The sequence below is a fragment of the Phaenicophaeus curvirostris genome, chromosome 15 (genome assembly GCF_032191515.1).
Source record: "Phaenicophaeus curvirostris isolate KB17595 chromosome 15, BPBGC_Pcur_1.0, whole genome shotgun sequence".
In the NCBI taxonomy this organism is placed as follows: Eukaryota; Metazoa; Chordata; class Aves; order Cuculiformes; family Cuculidae; genus Phaenicophaeus; species Phaenicophaeus curvirostris.
Window position 1 is genome coordinate 474,465 of NC_091406.1, and position 21,387 is coordinate 495,851.

Here is a 21,387-nt window from a genome sequence, read left to right on the forward strand (position 1 = left end):
GGCATTAGAAATATTTGTTAAAAGTCAAACAATTTCCAGATGTTGCTACAGAAGTCTATAAAGTAAGGGTGTCTCAGAGGTATGCACAGATCGCATGTGCATATATGTGCATTTTGCAGGACAAACACTGCCTACTCCACCCCCGCTGGCAGCCCCGTGGCACCAGCTGCAACACAGACCAGACTAAGCCCACCACCACCAGCCAAAGGGCGATGCTCCCCCAGGAGCCACTGCCTGCTCCCCACTTCGCTCCCACGGGACCTTGCTGCCAAGAGCTCTGGACTGAGACGCCAGCCGGGCTTTCTGCCGCTTCCCAGTGACTGACCCAGCAGAAAACTGGAAGGGTGCAACCAAGTCTCTCCTGGGAAAAACAAATGACACTTCCAGGCCTTTAATGTTCCTGCAGCATGGGTTTAACGTCTGCCATCCTCAACACATCCAACACAAGTGCTGTGACTTGGGCTTCCATTTAAAAAAATGGCAAAAACAACTAAAAAAATTGAGTCAAAGCCATCTCACCCAGAAGTAATCTTCTATGCTGATGGCTCTAGGACACTAGGTGTTCAGTACATTTACACACAGTTACCAGCTAGAAAAAGCTGTTTGGAGATTCTGGCAGAGGCGGGAGGCAGAGGCAGTTGCCGAGGGGCTGCAGGGTGTTTGCACTGAGCACTTCAAGCCTGCGCAACATGGGACACCCGGCTCATCCCTCGTCAGACACAACTCCTCTCGAGGACACAAAGCTATGCGGTGTCCTAGGACAGTGTGTGAGCAGCTGGGTCAGCATTACCAGTGCTCAGCCCCTCCCCTGATCTCCTCAAACCCAAGCGTGCCTCTGCATCTCTCCCTGACAAGGAGCATCGGTATCATATGGGCCCACTGCAACTACCAGGCAAATGAAACCAGCCCTCTGCAAAGGCAGCTGCTCCATCACCACCCAGTAACCTGTAACTCAATGACCCCAAATCAAAACATTATATAACTTAAAACCCTTACGTTAAAGATTTCTGTAAAGTTGATCCTCCTTAAATAAACATTTTGGAGTTTTAAAGCAGACTGAGAAAGCTTCAGGTTAAATGCCTTAAATTTTCTTTTATGTTTTAAGCACTTTCAAAATCAAAGGAAAATAAGACTGGAAATATTGCAGGTGTATTTAGAACTCTTTTTTTTTTTTTTTGGCAGTTAACACATTGCAGGTACAACTCGCATCACTTCACAAGGAAAAAAACTAAAAAAATGTAAAGTACCGGAACTGCGGGAGGCTAAAGTCACCACACAGAGATACCAATTCTTTCCTCACTAGGGAATCCCATAATATTTGCGTGTCAGTGATTGACAGCTGTCAGACTGAACTGATTGACAGGCCGCACAGCACATAACTGTAAAGTCTATCCACTTGTTATAAAACAGAATACATAAAATGGTTACAAAAGGCTTTTGGAGAAAACACATTATTTCAAAAGCAAACAAACACAATCTCTTGTCTTTTTAACTGTTCAACTTTAGAGCAATCATGCAACAACAAATAAATATTTACTTTTAAGTCTTCAACTGCACTAGTAAACTGCAAAAATGCTTTAAACATTCATATTCAGAATCAAAATGTCTTGTTCTGCACTATGTCAGCTCTCCCTCTAAAGCACAATCATTTCTTGAAAATACCAGCAATAAGTCAATATTTGACAAGAATCAAGCGCAGAATCAAATCAGAACAGATCTCCTAAATTAAAAAATCTTATTTAATAACAGAACTGCCCCCAAATCCAAGCTGTTATTCCTCATTTTGCTCTTCTTATTAGGTGAAATCTGCAATATGTTTATACTGCAAAATAAATATTGCAGACTTTAAAATGTCAGAAATGATTAGGCCTCAGAGGTCACTCTCTCCAGTCACATGGCACACAGGGACACGGAGGGAAGCGGCTGCTTGTTTTCCTGATAATGGCTGATGCCACCTCCCCAGCAGCCTGTGTCCCCAGTGGGGAATCCTGCCCTCTGCTACGGGACAGTATGGGCAAGTGACATTTGGAATTCATTAATCTTTAATAGCTGACCTTTAATTCTAATAAGTAGCAGTTAACACATAAGATATATTTACTGAAAGATTAAAAAGTCACAGGAGCGCTAGCTTTTAGAGGGAAGGAGCAATATATGGGAGCTATTTGAAATGTAAACTGAGTATCCTACAGAGGATTTCAAGTTCTTGCTGCTGCCTCCACTGAGAGAGCAGGAGGTAACGGCCAGTTCTGGGATTTCCAGCCAAACAGGACAAGAATCCTTTTCCTTTGAACATTCTGGGATAATATAACTTAAATTAAAAAAATAAAAAAGGGGTGTTATTCCAGCTGAGAACGTACTGCTACTTGCTAGGTATACAAAACCCAGTATGAATATTTAATTAAACTCAGCTTCAGAAATCAATGTATTAAGTTTAATTCTATGCGCTCTAATAGTCAGTATGCCTGAAAACTGAAACCAGCCACTCAGAAATCCCACAGGGCATTTACACTGCACAACCTCTATGGGTAGAGCAGGACCCTGGCTCGGTGGAGGCAGACTGGAAACAGATGCTGGCTTTGTCCCATCTCACTCAGACTTGCACCACTCATGCTGCTGGAACTACAAAAGTCACCTTACCTTCTCTCCTCTGGTCTTCGAATCTTCTTTTTCCTTCTTTCTTGCCGCTGTGATAAACTCATTAAACAAGGCCTCCCGATCTTTCATCTTTTCAATTGCCTTGAATCTCGAGTCTTTAGCATGCTTGGCTGCAAATTCACTAAAAGTAGTTCTGCAACAAAATGGCAAGTGAGCTAATTTGGCAGAGCTGTCTTTGCTGGGAAGCAGGTTCAGCAGAGGAATATTTCTGCTGCAAGAACACAACTGAAAAAAGGCAACATCCTATGGTCTCACTAGAGATGCTTGATCAATGAACTCTACAGAAAGGAGTCAGGTTTAGGCACACATGATAGGTATCATTAGAGAGCTACAGGGTTGTTTTGTTTGTTCATTTGGACGCAGCTACCTGCAGAAAGGGCAGGTGTAGGAAGAGAAATTGTGATGCAACCAAGAAGAAGACATGAAAAAACCTCAGCTGTTTACAAAAATCCTCTGGTTTGTGGGTTAGCAGCTCACCACCAGCCTATCCAGGCATCTCACAGCTGTTAAACTGAAAATGTTGCGAGCACTCACTTGCAGCCAAACCATGCTAAGAGTTCACCATGAAAATCACCTTTTGGTGTTAGTCACAACGGACACTGCCTGAACCAGTTTTCCCTCCTGCAGTGAACGTTGTGTGGCCTCATCTTAAAACACACATAGTTGGTATTTTAAGCACTATGGGCAGATGCAGCAATACTGGGCGTCCAACCCATCATCCCCACAGCATTTCCTTGACAGTTCTCTCACCTCCAGGGCCAGATTCCAACCTGTGCAGTAGAAATAGTACTGCCACTTACCTCGAAAAAAACCACTACTGTGCTTTTTCCAAGCTCTGATGCAAATCTGGCCCCAAGAATACGTGAGACATTTATAATCATACGAATGTTTTCATCACAGCATGGAAATAATTAGACTTGGAAAATCCAGCCTACTGTTGCTGTAGGGTAAATCGAAACAAGAAGAGAATTTGGTAGCTTATTCAAAAAGATCAGAAAGTGAATGTACAGCTATACTGAAGAACAAGAGCTGCTTAAGTGAAGTGGAACACAAACTCTTGAGCATGTTGGACTGAGACAGATGATAAAAAACCCGTCTGGCACTCACAGGAGTACAGCAATATCTTTAGACAAACACTGAAACCAGAAGACAAAGGATAAGATTAAACAAGACAGTATTTCACCTGGAATTCTCTCTCCCACCCCAACCCACAACCAGGTAAGAGTCAGTGCCTGTAAGACACACCGGCACTCTCTGGGAAGCTGAGGATACTGAAGCTAACACCAGTGTCCACGTTCATCTCCGAGTTACTTCTAACAGTTACTACTGATGAACTCGCTCTTAAAACTCTTCCATACCTCCATTCTTCCCCACCTATGACCGCCAAAACTGCTATCCCTATTAAATGAGCAGACAGCTGTTCCAAATAAGAGTTATCAATCACATTTAATGTAATTTAAAAGTTAAAACAAAACTGGCTTCCACCAGATTTCCAAGATGGGTCACTGAAAAAATTAAGCTGAAGTGAAACAAATGAGTTATTTCACTGTAAAAGAACTAAGGCCAGATAAGCCAAGAGATGCTGGAAGAGAATGCTTTAAGGCTCATCTGGTGACATAAACACATATTTCACAAACTTAATATGAGAAAGCTGTGAAATGAACAATTCTAGCACTAAAAACTTGAATGTTTGCCTGAATTTCCTGCCATCGCCTTGCTGTTACCACTGCAGGCAGGTCTGCCTGGGAGGGGAATGTAACAGCTTCTGTGGTACAGCACCCAGAACATTCTGTCAATAATATTAACACACTTTGTAACCAGAAAAATGCCCCTGCAGCCCCCTCCAAACTGAGGAAACCTTCCAAGTACTTCTCAGAGACTACTGACAGTCTTAAGAAACAGGGTTATTAAAGAAAGCATGTGGTGGATCACAAGGCCTTTCCCACAATCCAGACATGCAGGGGATTTCTTTAAAATGACTTCTTATATGTGACGCACTGTACATCACAAGTCCTATCGCTTTATGGGTTAGGTGAATACAAGCCATCAAATATTTCAAAAGCATCTGATGATTTTTCTCCTCTTTGCCCATTATGAACGAGGCTAACCTACCTAATAGCACCCAACACACCTTGTTCTAATAGTGCTTGCGCACATGAACAAGAGGGAAGCTCCTACCTTGGGTTAATCTTTGCTTCTTCCATCATTTTCTTGAAATCCTCCTTGGCCTGCATTATTTTGTTTTTCTTCTCCTTGCGCTCTTCTTCTGCTCTGGTTTTCACATACTGATCAAATACCTACAGAAACACCAGTCACTGCCATGACACACACAAACCTGACACCACATAAGCTCCAGGCAAGAGGAGGAAAAAAAAATCCTATTTCTTCCCTTTTTTCCTCCCATTTCCTTTCCTCTCATCAGAGAACCAACTTAGACAAGGTAAAAAGAAGGGTTAGGAACTCTGTGAATATGTGGATTACTCCAGTCTGCTGAACCTGTCATGTACTGCACCTAAGCATGTCATCTAGTAACTGCAAGTATTTCCTTACACTTTCAAGTTACTTTAACTTTTTTCTGGGCCCTAGTTTAAGGCAGCAGACACTCCCAGTAATCTTGAAGTTTTTCATTTTCCTACACCCAATTGAAGAAAAGAATTTGTTTAACTGTAAAAATGCGCGTAATTTTTCCCCCAACTATTTTTTAAAAAAATAAAAGGACAGATCATTCATTACACGATTCTCACCATTTCATTCATGTTTTGGGAGCTCTCTGTACACATACAGCTTTCACTGAGTTAAAATATTAGATCTTTCAACCACTGAAAAAATAAAAGCTATCAACTCACTTCTTTTGCTGCTGTCTTCTTCCATTTCCACACAAACCCTAATTATACCTAAAACCCCTTGCAACACTGTTTGGTCTGGAAGGTTATCAGGAACAAGAATTGGAGACTGAGGGGTCCGGCAAAACCTGGAGTAGCTGTGTCTGAACAGGGAGTGAATTTGACTTCTCTTTTACCTGTTTTCTTTCTTTCGGGTTGAGAAGTAAGTACCGAGGATCAAAAACTATCTTGTGTAGCTCCTTCTCCCACGTTGAAAAAGCAGAGACCTTTAATTAAAGAGCAGAATTTTAACTGATGGTTAAGGTTCCTCAAATATATAGAAGTTGTCCTATAATTTTCAAGCAAAACTTTACTTCCGATGGAAAGAGGGAAATGAACTTATGCTCAAGTTCCCATCACTAATGGACGACAGTGGCTGCCGTAGCAAGTTTCAGCACTAATTGGCTCTGAAAACTTTTAACAAGCTTGATTACTGCTACTGTGTAACACTTAAAATAGTAAGTACACCAAAAGAAAGCCTACAGATCCTGGGTTCTCACCACCCATGCCTGCTCTATGCCTTCTCTAAGTTGTATGAGTGTAAGCAGTTCTGCTACAGAAGAGATTGATTTAAACACATTCAAGCTCATCTTAAATAAGCCATAACTCCAGTTACTGAACCTAAATGAAACCTGCACAGGCAGCCAGAACCACTTGTATTTTTTTCAAGTTACTATATCAATTTATATTCTATCAGCCTAATTTAGCTATTGGAAAGGATTAGTATCAAGCATATTTCAAATTTATCTAACTAAAAGCAAGCCATCTCCCATTTAAGGACAAGAATGTACAGACCGCAGTGGAACTTACTGCTTTTCTCATGTAGGAACATTTCCACAAACACTAAAGACACGTCCAGTTTGTGTGTCCTGTTTATTTTCAATGGCAGCTTTCACTTAGGTACTCACTTAACTTGGAAAAGAAGTTAAAAACAATCTGTCTTGATACTGTTTAATGTCAGTGACTTCGAAATAAAAGGTTTGCTATAATTGTAACATTCTTTGAAACATGGAATCTCATAGCACATGCATCCACTAATCAGAGGAGGATGAGATTGTTTTCTTTACATAAAGCACTGCAGGTACTGAATTTGCTCAGAATTAAGACCTTTGCCAGAACCTCCCCCTCCCTCTCTCCCCTTCTCTCTCTCTCTCTCACACACACACTTATTTCTCTGACCCCTCTTTCTAGAAGCATGTCCTTGAATTGTTTCATCCGAGCCTCCAGAGGGACAATGGCTCTCTCTCGAGCGGCTTTAATTTCAGCTTCCATAGCAGCCTCCTTCTCTGAATCAATATCTTTGTTATCATCTTTCCTGAAAGAATTAAAACAGACAGCGTAACTTGAGAAGCTGGATTTTTTTTTGGCAACAAAACCTTGGCACAGGAATTAACAAGCCAGATAAACAAGCAACAGAAGCAAACTAAGATAAACTGCACTCAAAGTATTTCTGCATTTACCAAATAACTTACACCAATTATGGTTTCCAAAGGAGGTACTATTTCTTCTACACGCGAATCTCAGCTACCTCAGAGAAATACCAAGATTTTGAGCTGCTAAAATTATCAGAAAGTTGATGGTGGCATTCACCAGTCTTATCAGTTACTGTCTCTACTCTGCTGAACACAATAGCACACTGCTAAGATGAAAAGCTTTCATTATTTTATCTACACAGACCACTTTGTATCAAAGAAATAAACTTACTTGCGCTTTTTGATTTTAATAGGCTCATCTTCGTTTGCATCCTCAGTAGGTTCATGTTCTTCTCTAACTGTAACAGATTTCAACACTTCAGTGTTTATCTTTATGAAAAATTTGCAAATCACAAACGAAGCCTTGTGCAAAACCAGAGGACAGCATATGCACCAATAACGTATTTGGACAAAGGCAAACAGATGGTTTTCATTTGCTTACAGAATAACACTAGCAGAATTTGGTGGCAAGACTAAAGGACTTGTGCCCAACTGTATATTTAAAATTACAAACACTGATCTCTTATTTCCAAGGAAAAAAACTCAGGCTCAACAGTCTGATGAAGCACGTTTGGATCCCCTACAAACACTGATCTCTTATTTCCAAGGAAAAAACTCAGGCTAAACAGTCTGATGAAGCACGTTTGGATCCCCTGATCACCTACTTGCACTTTGCCCTCCTCCAACTACCCAGCCCAAGTGTCATCCAAGGATCATTTACTAGAACTCATGCCAGGAAGAAGCCTCATCTCAGCAGCCTCTGGAATGTTCTCTGCTCTTGGCAGCTGTTTCCAAACCTGTATGCGATGTTCTCCAAGCTAAATCCTCTCTCTGAGGGCCCATTCGTTTCATACGTTTAATCTTTTCTGGTCCCTAAATTGCTCTTGCTTATAAAACATAAAGTCCTTTCTTTCTAGTCAGTAAAAACTGGGGTTTTTTCAGCCTGTTGGCATTTAGAAAAAAAATTAACCTTGTTGGTACCTACTTCCTTCAACAAACTGTTTTTTTCTGAAGTACCCTCTAATCTGCATTCCCACCAGCCTTCTCAGATTCCAAAGCTATTTACATTTTTCAATACATCCTTACATTTCTCTCACTTATTCAAATGTTTCTAGCTTTGAAGACTGAGATAGAATAAGTGATAGATTACATTCAGACTTCTTAAGAAGGCAATAAGATTGCTCTTACTAAGTTTTTTTCCTTCTTCCATTCCCTTTTTGTGAGGTGGTTCTTGAATAATTTTGTCCACGTCAGCTCTCCCGATCAGGTCATCTGGTCGGTCCCACATGGAAAGACGTGTGGTAGGGTTATAGAAGAAAACGCGCTCGTCACCAGTCCACACCACACACCTAGGGATTCAACAGTCAGACAGGACCGCTTGTGTTACCTTAATGCCCCTTCACTCTGCATAGTTGTTGCCATGTGCAAAGGCTGAAGCACACGTAATGGTCACAGTCAGATCCAGGTCATACCTACTGCCCAGCCATCAGGCTTTCTTACTGTCCCAACAGGACACTGAATTATTGTTTTTCTCTGCCAGCACATTTGAAATGCCATTTTAAAAATGCCTTCTATCAGGAGCCACAGCACGCTCCGTTCCGCTCTGGACTAATGTTTTAAACAGCTGAATCAGATTTGGGGATAAAATACACCTCACCTCTGTGATGCCCTGCAGAATACGAGAAAAGGCAACCTAATGTTCTTGCCAGAATGCTGTAAGTGGTGGGATGAAAGAACCACAGAGGTGATTTGAAGGGAGATGGTTTTAAATATCAAATATTAATAAAAAACATTGATGACTAAATTGCAAAAATTAAACCAATACACTTTTCCAATCAGTAAGATTTTTACCATGGTCACCCAAAGACAGATGATTTATGTACATTACAGCAAGAGCAATCTCGCCACGACATCACACACAGAGGCACCTATTGAGTTTCTAGGCCTAAAAGGAATAAAAATCCCCAAGGACTGTTTTGGCCAGTGGCACCACCCACTTGCTCCCCAAGGTGTAAGGGCAAAGGCGGCACAGGCTTTTCTTTTTGGCCAGTATTTCATACCAGATCAGGAGGAACCACTGGCGATGAAGGAACTGGGATATGGAACCTACACTGCTAACGTACCTCAGGAAGCCTACACACACCCCACTGAACATCATGATAGTTGGCAGTGTGACAGCATTGGCTGGAGGAATCCAGTGTTATTTGTGACAGAAGTGTGCCACTGTCACTTGCTCTAAGTACCCAGCCTCCTCCCTAAGGAAAACCACTACCTACCATGGGGTTCCTGGGATAGGAGTGGTTGCAACCGGTTTGGCCTTTTGAGCTGCTTTCTCTTCTTCAGTCATTTCTTCCTCTTTCGGCTCCTCAAAGCAAAAACAAGTTACAGGATTCAGGCAATGACAGCTAGCTAAGTATCCATCAAAACTAACTACCTCATTTTAAACAAATGCAGTCTGACACAATAACAAACAGCTCTCAATTACACTTAATCTGTGCTTAAAACAGAAGCACTGGAATTTCAACAGTAACTGCTATTCAAAAACCTCAATACAGGAAACCTGTGTTCACATAACTTTTGACTTCAGTGAAACCTTATTTAAATGCCTTCCTAGATCTGCATGAATCCCTGGGTCAAGGCCTGAGTACAGGGGTGAGGGTGTAGCTCGTCACAAAGAAATTTCAGTTTATTCTTAGAATTAATTTCTATGAAAATGAAATGTGACAAGTTTCATTTCTCTGAACACCTAAAAATCAATGAGAGATCATCACGTCTGCTTAATGCCTAACCTTCCCACATTCTTATCAACTCCTTAATTCACTCTGCATTTTTCTTTCAAATGTCCCTTCTAACTTACACATAAAATTAATTTTAAAAATATAGCTATGAGCCCCAACAAGAAGACTTCCGAAATCCGCCCCCCGAACTCGATAACTCCTGTCAGCACGCCTGGTCTACAGACTCATCCACACCCGTAGGATGCTGGATTCAAAACAGCGATGCTGACTATTGGGTTGCAGGGCCTTTTACCTCCTTTATAAGTTCTTTTATAGGTTCTTCTTTTGGCTCTTCCTCTTCCGTCTCCATTGGTAAAGCCTCCTCTGTAGGCTCTTTAATTGGCTCTTTAATTTTATCTTCCATTTTTTCTAAACACAAATAGAATTTTCCGCAGTATTATTATGGAACCATTATAGAACCATAACAAATTTATTTTTATCAATATGATTTTCCAAGCAGAACAGCAAAATGAAACTTTTATTTTTCTGTCCTTCTTCGACTTCACAGTGTCTGCTTATGAAGACATGATTATCTCTTGTACCAAGAGCTGCCTGAGACTGGAAAAGGAAACAGCGTACAGCAGCCTATTCTACTAAAAAGCCAACTAAAGCGTCCAGCAAATTGCTGAAGCACCAATAAAAATATCACCCAACAGCTGCAACAAGCAGTGTGGTGCTGTGCACCACTTCTGGACTCAAAATGCCATTGCCAAAAGAAAAATCAGAGAAAATATGTGGAGAATTGGCTGAGGATTGCTTTGCGCCCACTTAAAAACATCATAAAATGCAGAATCTTTACTCAAAATTGATACTTGCTGTCCCAGACGCTTTCACCTCAGTAAAAAGGTGATCTATTACTTAAACCTGAATTATTAGAGAGATGGGTATTAATTAAATTGGTGTTCTGAACTTGTCTAAGTAAAGATTTCTTGTAACTGAAAAATGCAGCAGGCAATAAAAGGAAGAACTATTTGGGTCCAATTGGATTTGGTTTTCCTAAAAGACGTAACAAATTAAATAAAAGCCACAAGATTTTTGCCCCTTCTTATGACAGAAGAGCTGTTTCCCTCCAATACCCTCCATGGATACAATGTGGATTCAAATAAACACAAGTCAGAAAACAAGAACAGAATATGACTTAGGGACATGGACGTGGGAGGTAATTGCCACCCTATATTCCAAACCTGCTTATATACTTAATTTTTGGAGATCTGACATTTAGCATTTCAATGATTGTCATTCTTCCCCAGGTTTACAGTCTTTAGAGTAACCAAATTTTTCCCTCACTTTCTATCTTTCTGCAACTGCGATCTTCTCAAACCTGTTGAGTATGTAAGGTCCTTGCTTTCAACAGGAGCAGAAACACGCATTTACCCAAGGGTTACAGGTCTGAAAAGTCTCTAGCACCAAAAAGTCTTAGAAAACAGCAGAAAACAAAGCAACTGAAACTTTCAGACTCAGGACCAACAAGCATGGATACTTACAATCAGGATTTCAAACCACTCTGGCAAGAGATAAGGGATTAGAAAGGTTCACACTTCCAAACACAAACACCAATGGTCTAAGCAACTTTGCCCGGTATACAGCTGCATTTTAAAAAAAAAAAGTACCTTTTTCTTTCAATTCTTGGGGTTTTTCCCATGTTGACTCCAAGGTTCGGTTGTTATAATAGTAAGTCTTCCCATCTGCTGTTTTGTACTCTGTCCACTCGGAGACAGCTGTTGCTCCAGCCAGCGTTGCAGGCGAAGCAGCAATGGCAACCTGGGGATGGATCATGGGAACAATGGGAGGGGCCATGCCTGGCAGGACTCCTGTACGGAGAGGGGAAAGGAAAAAAGGAAAAAGAACAGGAAAAAAACAGTAAGTGACAAGGAAGTACCTGAGAACTTACACCTAGCACCTTGCTGACTTAACTTACAAATAATCAATCCACAGAAATAAATATAAGGCTTGTTTTCAAAATTAATCTGGAAAACAGTGCATCATTCCTACATATCCTTCCTGTGCTCATTCCAGTAACTCCCATACTGCCAGGCAAATTAGGTACCGCTTTATTTTATGCAGTGTAATGTGTAATTCTGCACAGCACAAAGCTTGCCCATTTTCAGATGTTTGCTTTAATGCTTTGGAATTAAGTGCTCTATGGATTAAAAAAGCCTTTATTAGAGCACTACAGCAAATTATTTGTTTTAAAAAAATCCACTCCACTGTTTTATTGTGCTGTCATTTTAACAGATATTCCTATTGCTCTTGAAAAAAACACAACACTGGCTTGAATTTGAGCCATATAATACAGGGCAGAACTCTGAAAGGTCTTAAATCTTGGCTTAAAAAACTTTCACATTAGTTCAGAGCACTGGATAAAAACTGGAGAGTATGAAATAATTCCAGATTGTGTGATGGGTTTGTTTAGTACTGCAGTTTCATCAGAAAAAACATTTTGTTTGCAGTGTGAAGCAAAATGGCAAGTAAACACCCGCAGGTAAGCAAGCCAGAATGTTGTTATCCTGTTATGACTCTACTCATCCCAACAAAACGGATATATTGGACATATTTGAGTGACAAATTCTAGAACCCAAATTGAACAGGACTAGAGCAATAAGAGCATAATTTGGAGCCTTGAACATCTGTATGAAAAGGTCCGACTTTTTAAATAACAGAAGAGCATACATTGCACATTGCTGTACTCTGTATTCTCAGTAAGCAACTTTTCCCAAATCCACAGTTTGAAAAATAAGAATTGATACTAGGACACACACCCACGCACACCAACATGCGAGCACAGTCACGTCACCACACGTGGAAGTAGGAAAAACAAAAATCCACACACAAGAAACTGAGACTAACTAAGAGGAATGGGCATGGAAAGTCACAGTTATTACAGAACTCAGTGATTACAGAAAACTGGAGTTTTTGTGTGAAATAAACTAATGCTAACAGTCATTTGAGAAAGGTACTTCCTGGCCAAACATGATATTTGCATTTATACTGGTTTGGAAAATAAAGGCTATAATATTCATTCAGTTGGGGAAGAAAATAAATAAATAAAAGATAAACACCAACATTCACTACCATGCCAACTTACAGACAAAACGAACTAAGATGGGTTTGAAAATTACCGGTCTTGGTGGTAGCGACTGTCTTTACATACGGGCAGCTGACTATTTGCATCATTGCTACACCTGTAAAACGGATAAGCAAGCATGTTGGAAAGCTGCCATTGTACGTCAGCTACCACTGGGAGTCGGGACGCTACCCATTTCCTGCTGCAATTTGGAATGCCGTTTGCAGCCAGTGAGAACGTGGGAATTGTTTTTGCTCCAACATTTTATGCCAGATCAAGTATAAAACTGATTTGAAGCTGCAGCAACAATTTCTGCCTACGTTTAGCAAGTTACTGGGATGTCATTAAAAAGAAAAACGGTATTTCAGCGTAGACGCAGGGGTTTAAGTTCATTCAAGGGGGAACACAGCTCTCCTTGTTGGGCAGCACCATAGGAAATATCCTGCTAAGGGTGCTGGCTTCCACCGACAGCCTTTGCTCTTGACAGATCCAGCAGCAAAATGAAATGGAACATCTGGGCTATTTTCAGTCTGTGGTGCATTTAGAAAGCAGTGGTAAGGGCAGTAGGAGAGATTTAAACCAGTCAGAAGGGCGGGCAGGGCAGGGTGAAAGCCAACTTCAGCCCGAAGGGAAAGCTGGGATTAGGAGGAAAGGATGGAGGGGGCAGAATGTAGGGGAGAAGAAATAAAAGTGGTGCAGCTGCAAACAGAGCTGCATCAGCTCTGTGGCAGCAAACATAGTCTGTATTTTTCATGATCAAGAACGACATGAGCTGAAAAATGCTCTCAAAGCCACGCAAGTAGCCTTCAAAAAGGTGACCTCGTGCGCCGCCCTGCTCCCAGGGTCACCAAGAAATGACACAGAATGGGCACAAAGGGGAAAGCATCCCATCCTCCTCCATGAGACGCAAAATTCAGTAGGAAATTAGATGGGGTGAGGGGAACGCATTTCCAAAAGCCTTCATTACAGGAGGTGGAAGGAAACTGCAGACTTTCTCTCTACACTGGCCCACTCTGGACACTCAGAAACTGCAATACTTCAGGAACCTTCCCCTAAATGGTTTCAGTTTCACCATCTGATGTTGGAAACCCTGCAACCCAAAGTGAAATTAAACCCCTGTGTTTGTAACCAAAGTAATTTCTCTTTTTCTTCACTAGAGATCCAGTATGGAAAGCAGACAAAAATACTGCCAATTCATTTAAAAAAATATTTGCGAGAAGCCAGAATTGTTCTTCAATAATTATTCCAATGAAAGAATCCCAAACTGGTTTTACAAAAAAGTATGAATTGAGACACAAAAACACTGACTCAAACAGCACTGAATGAAGTGTTTGTCTAAATTTGGGGGCGTGTTTCATGTCATGTCTTTGAAAATGAATCTGAAAATTCGTTTTGTTAAGGAAGTTACAGCATGTCTTAACACTGGTCAGTATAAATAACGCCATCTGCGGGGTCGCTGGAGTTAGGGATACTGCAGCGCAGATATGACTGAGCAAATACCCAAGCTGGTTCCTCTGCCAAGTTCATCCTCAAACACACAACTAACTTTTAACATGGGAATTAAGAGAAAGCAGACTTACTTTTTAAGATATGAGATTAAGAGATATCACTAATCAACTCTTCCATTGTTCCGACTTACTATAGCACAATACAGAGATTAACTTTGAAATCGCTTGGCAACGGTATCGGTCAGCTCTGCCTCTGGAACTCGAGAGCAATTTGGCTGATGTTACATCCAGTGCTGAAAGCCCACACATCTCCACAGTAAAATTTCATAAGCCTTTTTGACGTCACTTTTTACCACCATGGAGTAATTTTGACTTCTCTTTTGTTTCTCATCACTGTGAAATATTTTAAAGACTTCCTTTTCTTTTACAGTGTTTATAAACCAACGCAAGCCAGAATTAACTGAAAGTAGTAGACTGACTTCACTCTGTAATCAAGCAGAATGGCCAATTAGACTCGTTGGTGGAAGCCCATGCTTCCCTGCTGGGTACCCTGCCACCCAGAAGGTCCATCTCTCTGTGAGAACAGGAGGAGCAACCAGATCGAAGACTTGCTGCAGAAAAGTTCTGAAAAATCCCACTTCAAAATGGAGTTTAAGGAGGAGAAGATTGCTGTTCTTGCTCTGCCTGTCCTTCTGTATTGCACGATTCAAAGCTTCTTGACCGATAGCTTACGAATGGGCTCAACCCAAGCATGCTCCCAGCATATCTACCTGCACTGGCACTCCTCCCTGCAGCTTTGCCCATCCATGCTTTCCCTGACAGCTCACATTTAAGTGGATGAGGATATCCTTCAAGGGCAGGCAAGGGCTCTTCTCTCTGCTGATCCCTTGCCGGCAGTGCCAGAAGTCACAGTTAAGAACATTCAGCTGACCACCCTTATGGCTTAACCCTTCTTATTGTTCTGCCAAACCTCACAAATACAGAGACGTCAGAATCCTCTCTCTATTCTTCATCCATTTTTTTGTTTGGCCTTGAACAGCATGTTCAGAACAGTGTTTCCTGTCTTAACACAACAAGCACGACACTGCAATCTCCTTCTCATGCAAGTTACAGATGAAAGCAGCTTCGGCCAGTTATTACAGAAGACTATCCTAAATGCAGAGGCAACTAACAGTTGGTCCTCTCTTCTAGTTCGCAGAACACCCATCTTAACTACTTTGGTGCTAATATCCTTTATCAAAGTGTTGTAAAGGATTACTTTTTATCTGATCAATGTGACGGAAGAGGTCTCCCTCTTGGTGTACTGGATCGATGTGTTAAAACCGCAGCAGAAAAGAAGTCACCTCACTCAACCTGTACAGAGAGTCAGAAATAGGAGGAAGATGCTCAGAGCTGACTCTGTAACCCTTCATCACAAACTAACTTGTATCCAACACAACTGCAGTCGCAGACCAATAGAGGTCATCAGCTGTGGGTACATCTTTAGTGCTACCTCACACAGGAAACATCAGCCACTTCTGTACTAGCACAGGAACTCAACCCTGAGAACTGACACATGCTACCTGAGCAAGCAGTGGCTGCACCCACCTGTCTGGAGAGGCCTCTGTAGCAAACACCAACAACAGCCAAGTCTGGAATTCTGCCAGCCTAGAATAATCTCTTTGAGTATCTAAATATTTTATAACAACGTAAGAAAATGTGCTTTGCCCAGGAACCAGCGGGTGCCATCTAAGGCTTCTTTTCTGTGGCCTTTACATCCAAAGCCTATAAACAACACTCCAGCACCCACAACACCTTCCTCGTGGTCCTCAGTTCACATACGTGTTCAGCATCACATTGACAGCTGCAAACCAAGAGGACTGCAAGGACCTAGGATCATTCTGGGGTAATGTGTTCAAATAACTTTTTTCCTGCTCATAAACATATTATTTGGTTTAATTTCTTTTGGCTATAATCCACAGGACTTAAGGTCTAAATCAAGCAAACATAAAAGAATTATAGCAATATTGCAATTAGTAAAACGTTGTGCTATGAATTCTCAGTCACACATGGGTTCTGTCCAGCTCAATTTGCTTTAACAGGATGAAAAGTCAGACATGTGTCATGAGATTCAGAAGCATTTAGTGCAATTCTTATGCTTCTCTACTGCCTAAAAGAACCAGGTCTACAGGTTTACAGGCAGCTGTGTGCCGATACATATAGCAAAGAACTGGAAGGAGAAGTCAAAAAAATTCACATTCTTAAAAAGTCTGTCTGCTAACCCTGAATTCTTTCAAAAATACTCTGAGTGGAGAGGATTCAGGCAAGTTCCAAACACAGTGGACACATGAGTGCAAACAAATCGACAACATGGACATGTAGCGGACAAGACAATTACAGTTCGCCAATTTACCTGGAAGTGGAATAGGCATGCCAGGAAGGGGGACACGAAATGGAGGTACCATTACTGGTGGAAAAGCAGGAATTGCTGCAGTTGGTTGAGGCACTGCATGAGGAACTGCAGGAGGCAATGTCTGTGGGACTGGCTGGGGTACAGTCTGCACAGGTGTAGCAGAAGGAGCAGAGGTTGAAACACTGACTGATGGTGTGGCAACTGAAACACCCGAACTCGGGGTCTGGTCTTGGGTGGTAGGTGCTGATAAAAAAACACAAAGAACACCTTGTATCTTAGACACTGCAATATATTCGCTGCAAACATACTGGCTCTCTGTTTCCCAACAGGCATTATACAAGCAGGTATGCTTAGATATCATCAGCAGGAAGACATCAGCGGACAAAAAACCTTTGCCTTGTCTGTAACAATAAATATTCACCACAAAAGCCAATTTCAAGTTTTCCTTTGTCCTATTCTTTACACCCAACCCGTCTCTAGAGCAGCAGCAAGGATGTACCAAGAGGCAAATACAGCCCTGCATTCCAGGCCAGAGAATGGAAAGGGAATATTACAAACAGACAAAGTCTGTTCTTCTGTTAAATGAAATAGGTTCTACTTTATAGCAGTGACGGCAGCAGCATGAGCCTGACAACAGTCAGAACCACATTAACTGAGCCAAGATCCAAAATGGAAAATGTCAATAAGGGCCCATGTGAATAAGCAAGGAAAAGGCAAGGACTTTTGTTCAGAAGCTGCAAGAACTTTTTTGGTCCTCAGTGCCTCCCAGTGTGAAAATACCCTACCAGGATTCAATTCCGTAATCCTTGCCGCATGACCAACACTGGCCCCTAAGTGAGAACTCAGCACTGCAGAGCAAAGCGGTCGTGGGCGGAACCTGGGACTGGTTAAACTTACTGACCAGCCCTGAAAATTCACACTGCGAGACTGGAAGAAAAGGAACTGCTGGGAAAATCAGCTAATTGAAAAAAGAAACCACACCAACCGGTAACCTTATTACATATGGGCACACTGTGCATTTTTGTCAGTGTCTGGTGACTACCAGAAGCATCCCCAATAAAACACCAGTATCAGAACATTTACATGGAATTTTGAGCTGTCAGTATTTCGGAGAGGGTGAAAACTCTTAGCACTGCCTAAAATTTAGGGAAACAGAGCAGACAGTCAGTATGTGATTTGTTTTAACGCCTAAGTCAAATCAGTAGCAGGCAAGAACAAAGCTCAGCCAGAAACGCCAGGCTTTTTACAGTCTAAATCTTAGAGATATAATATTATTTCACATGATAAAATTTCATCACCCAGGCACAAACACCAACAGTAACAGTTCTTGGAAGCAAAGACAAAGTTTAGCAGGTAGAACAGGTAGAGGTGGAGTAGGTTCTCAGCATTCGATATTAGGAAGCTGTGCTGCAGAGAAGGTGCACGGAGTGCTATTCCAAAAGCTCACAGGCTTGGCACTAGGCCAGAAGCTGACTTTCACCTTCTACCTGATTCCTGTTACTCAGCAAAATGGTCAGAGATGACCACATTTCACCAAAGCAGCCAAACACAGGAGTACTGTTACCTTTCCAATTTAATAAAAGCCCTAAAGCACTCTCAGCAATACAAACTGTTTGCTGCTCCAATGATCTGTCCTCCCTCCAGTGTTAACGGAAAGCATAATCCGAGGTTTACCTAAATCTGACTCCCTTTCATACACAGAGCTCCAAAGCTTGGGTTAAACAGTGAGCGGGGCTTGGCTTCTCACCGCTACATGAAACAGATGAAGGCATTTCAGAGGATGCAGCCACCCGCTACCACAGGAGTGACACCCGCCCAGTGGCTGCTCCTCTTTCACACTCTCTGGCCTGACTCAGCACGCACATTTCTGACAGCATAGCTACAATCATCAGCTGTCAAACAGCAGGGTTCCTGATCACACAAACACTGAGCACACAGCCAGCACTGCTGACCAGACTGGTCCCTAACAAGTGCACCTGGCTTTGTTCCTGCTAGACAATCACATTCGTTGTTTGCTGGTGACACACACATGTGCAAATGGCACACAAGATACATCTCTGTAGAGATGCTCTGCACTAGAGGTGCTTTGTTAGCCTAGGCATGCCAAAGTGTAACGTAAATCATAATATCTGTGTTACATGCAGATACCGTGCAAAAACACACATTATCTGCATGATGTATAAGCGCTGTCCCATTTCTTCTCAAGATTCCCTCAGCTGGCAAAGCCTTAAAAGCAAAGGCTCAGCCTGTGCAAACAGCAGTAATCTTCAGGTTATTATTCAAAGGTCATGAGTGAACAAGAACGGCTCTGAGGATTTTGCTTTTCCGTTCAACTCTAGCAAATGGGAACTTACAAGGCTTAGTCAAAAGAACAATGCTAATAAAATTAATATACCAGAAGTAGCTCTATTCTGCCATCAACCACTTCTCTGCAGCCGAGGAGCAGCAGCACAAACTCAGCCTCTTAAAGCAGCAGATGCCTCTTTGGAAAGAGAGGAAACCACTACAACTTCCAACCCAAAGTAACTTTTCTTGGAAATAACTTCTACAAAACAAGTTAGCTTTCTCTATAGAAAGGAAATGGATGCATAACAGCTTCAAGATGATGTGATAATAGCAGAAGAAAGATAACACAAAGACCTAATGGACAAGGGCTGCACACGCTGATCCAGTATTACCCTCCTGGAGTAACTTTTACAGACTGGGGAAAAAAAGGGTTCGCATGCGAGGTTCTTCTGGACTAAACACTGCACTTTGAACTTGGACTCCAGTTTATATGAACCAATTCCCTCTGGATACCAAGTTTTTGTTGTGGTAATTCCCAGAGCAGCATCCCCACCAACTGCCCTGCCAAAGCCTTAGGAACCCCTGGGTACTCACTGGAAATCGTCTGTGAAACTGAAGTGGCTGTGGTTGTGGTAGAGGTTGTGGAGGACTGGGTGCTCGAGGAGGTGGATGGAGAAGCTGCAGATGCAGGGCTACTGGTGGTAGGGGTGGAGGCACCTACTGCTTGCGCCTGGGCCTGGGCCTGAGCTGCCAGCATCGGTGTCAGCTCCGACTGCTGAATCACTTTGACCCCATCTGGCTTGGTCCACGCCGACTCACGTGTGCGTGCGTTATAGAAATAGACCTACAATTTAAGAATGTCATCATCAAATAGCTGCTTATCTGGAGGAGCAGCATTTAGAAACGGACCAACACCTCTTGCTTTACAAATAATTAACAAGAGGACAGACAAGTGTGGGCAATCTTGCCACAGCGCGAGGCTGCATGACCACATGCTCACAACAGCAGTAAACAACCATCACTTCATTGTTCCTGGTACCCATCCTACCTTGCCGTCTGGAGTTTTGTTTTCTACCCATATCTCTTCAGCTGGGGGCATCGCTGGTGTCCCAGGGGCATTGACAGGAGGCATTCCTGGAGGGAACATCATACCAGGAGGTGGTGGCATGCTTCCCATGGGAGGAGGCATAAATGGTGGTCTCTAAAGGCATATAACAACAATAACAACAATGGTTATAACAACCATAATTAAAAAGATTTCCAAGCAAAGTTTCCCTGCATTAGAGCACCGACAGGCAGCACTGCTAAAGCAAGGTGAACTCAAAACAAAACAGCCACTAAGGCAACGCCATCCTCTCTCTCCTTCCTTCTCTCTTCTCCCCAGCTTGCCGCAAAATGATCTTTCTCTTCACTACTCTACCTGCCGTAAAAAGAATCTGGTTGAGCTTGCTTGTTGTCTGCTGGTGCTGCTTTCCCAGAAAAAAGGGGTGAGACAGTTGCAGGGCAGTGCTGGGGGCGAGGAGGAGATCCTGAATATCCTGCATCTCTGCTCTAAGCACAGTACGTCCTCCACTTCTACCTTTCAGCATCGCACCCACCCTGGCACCAGAAGTGGGACGAGAAGTGAAAACCCAAACACCCAATGCAAAGCTGAGCACTCTGCTGACACGGCACAAAAATGCAGACATGCTTGATGCCTGGATTCCACGTGTAGTAGAAGACACACGTACTGCACGGCACGATAAACCAGCAGTGATGGAATAGCTGAGACCTGAAGTGCGTTCAGAATATAAACCAAACACACAGATCAAGGCAACAGTAGCTCCCAGGCCTGGGGCTTCCAGTCAACTTGGGACGATCCTTGAGACAGCAGGAAGGAAGTGAGGTCCTGTTCTCTGCTCTCGGTCTGAGCTCCATAGCACACACTAACACTCTCCACTGCTCCAGGGCTTTCGAGGTAGTGAGTGCACGAGCACATGAACGCTAACACTGAGAAAGAGGAGAATGAGATCATAAACCATCAGAAGTAAGGTGCAGGAGCTGGAAACTGCCTTAGGTAAACTTAAGCTGAGCCTGAAAATGTCGCACGGGACAAGGCTCCCAGTGCTGAATGCCAGGAAGAGGAACGACGACATTCAGCAAGGTAACTGGGGCTGTGCACAGCCCTCAAACATACCCTTTCTGTCTTCAATTCCACTGGAGTGCTGTTCTGCTGAAAACGTTTCAGTGATGTGAACAGCCACTGCACACCTCCCCAGGAAGCCTAGGGTCTAACAAACCGCGCTCTGTTCAAGAAGATGGAGAGGAAGCTGCTATGGAAAACATGCGCTGGTTTCTTCTTGAGATCCTCTGCTCAGAATGGGGGCAGCACACAAAATCCAGCTACAGTTTGATGTCAGTTTGTTTCAGAT

At 42.5% G+C, this 21,387-nt stretch overlaps 1 protein-coding gene across 4 annotated transcripts in view; it reads right to left on the reverse strand.

Moving 5' to 3' along the window:
• TCERG1 (transcription elongation regulator 1) overlaps positions 1-21,387 on the reverse strand; it is a 31,535-nt gene that overhangs the window by 6,883 nt on the left and 3,265 nt on the right. The window contains exons 3-15 of one of the 4 annotated variants that reach the window (XM_069869419.1): positions 20,025-20,177; positions 19,571-19,820; positions 16,691-16,933; positions 12,906-12,968; positions 11,397-11,597; positions 10,040-10,155; positions 9,286-9,371; positions 8,198-8,358; positions 7,242-7,308; positions 6,717-6,852; positions 5,675-5,764; positions 4,834-4,952; positions 2,638-2,788 (exon numbers count right to left, since the gene is read on the reverse strand). In XM_069869419.1, coding sequence (XP_069725520.1) covers positions 2,638-2,788; positions 4,834-4,952; positions 5,675-5,764; positions 6,717-6,852; positions 7,242-7,308; positions 8,198-8,358; positions 9,286-9,371; positions 10,040-10,155; positions 11,397-11,597; positions 12,906-12,968; positions 16,691-16,933; positions 19,571-19,820; positions 20,025-20,177 — 1,836 coding nt within the window. Of the gene's footprint in view, positions 1-2,637; positions 2,789-4,833; positions 4,953-5,674; positions 5,765-6,716; positions 6,853-7,241; positions 7,309-8,197; positions 8,359-9,285; positions 9,375-10,039; positions 10,156-11,396; positions 11,598-12,905; positions 12,969-16,690; positions 16,934-19,570; positions 19,821-20,024; positions 20,178-21,387 lie in introns of all 4 variants that reach the window. The other 3 variants (XM_069869418.1, XM_069869420.1, XM_069869421.1) reach the window with 3 other exon arrangements.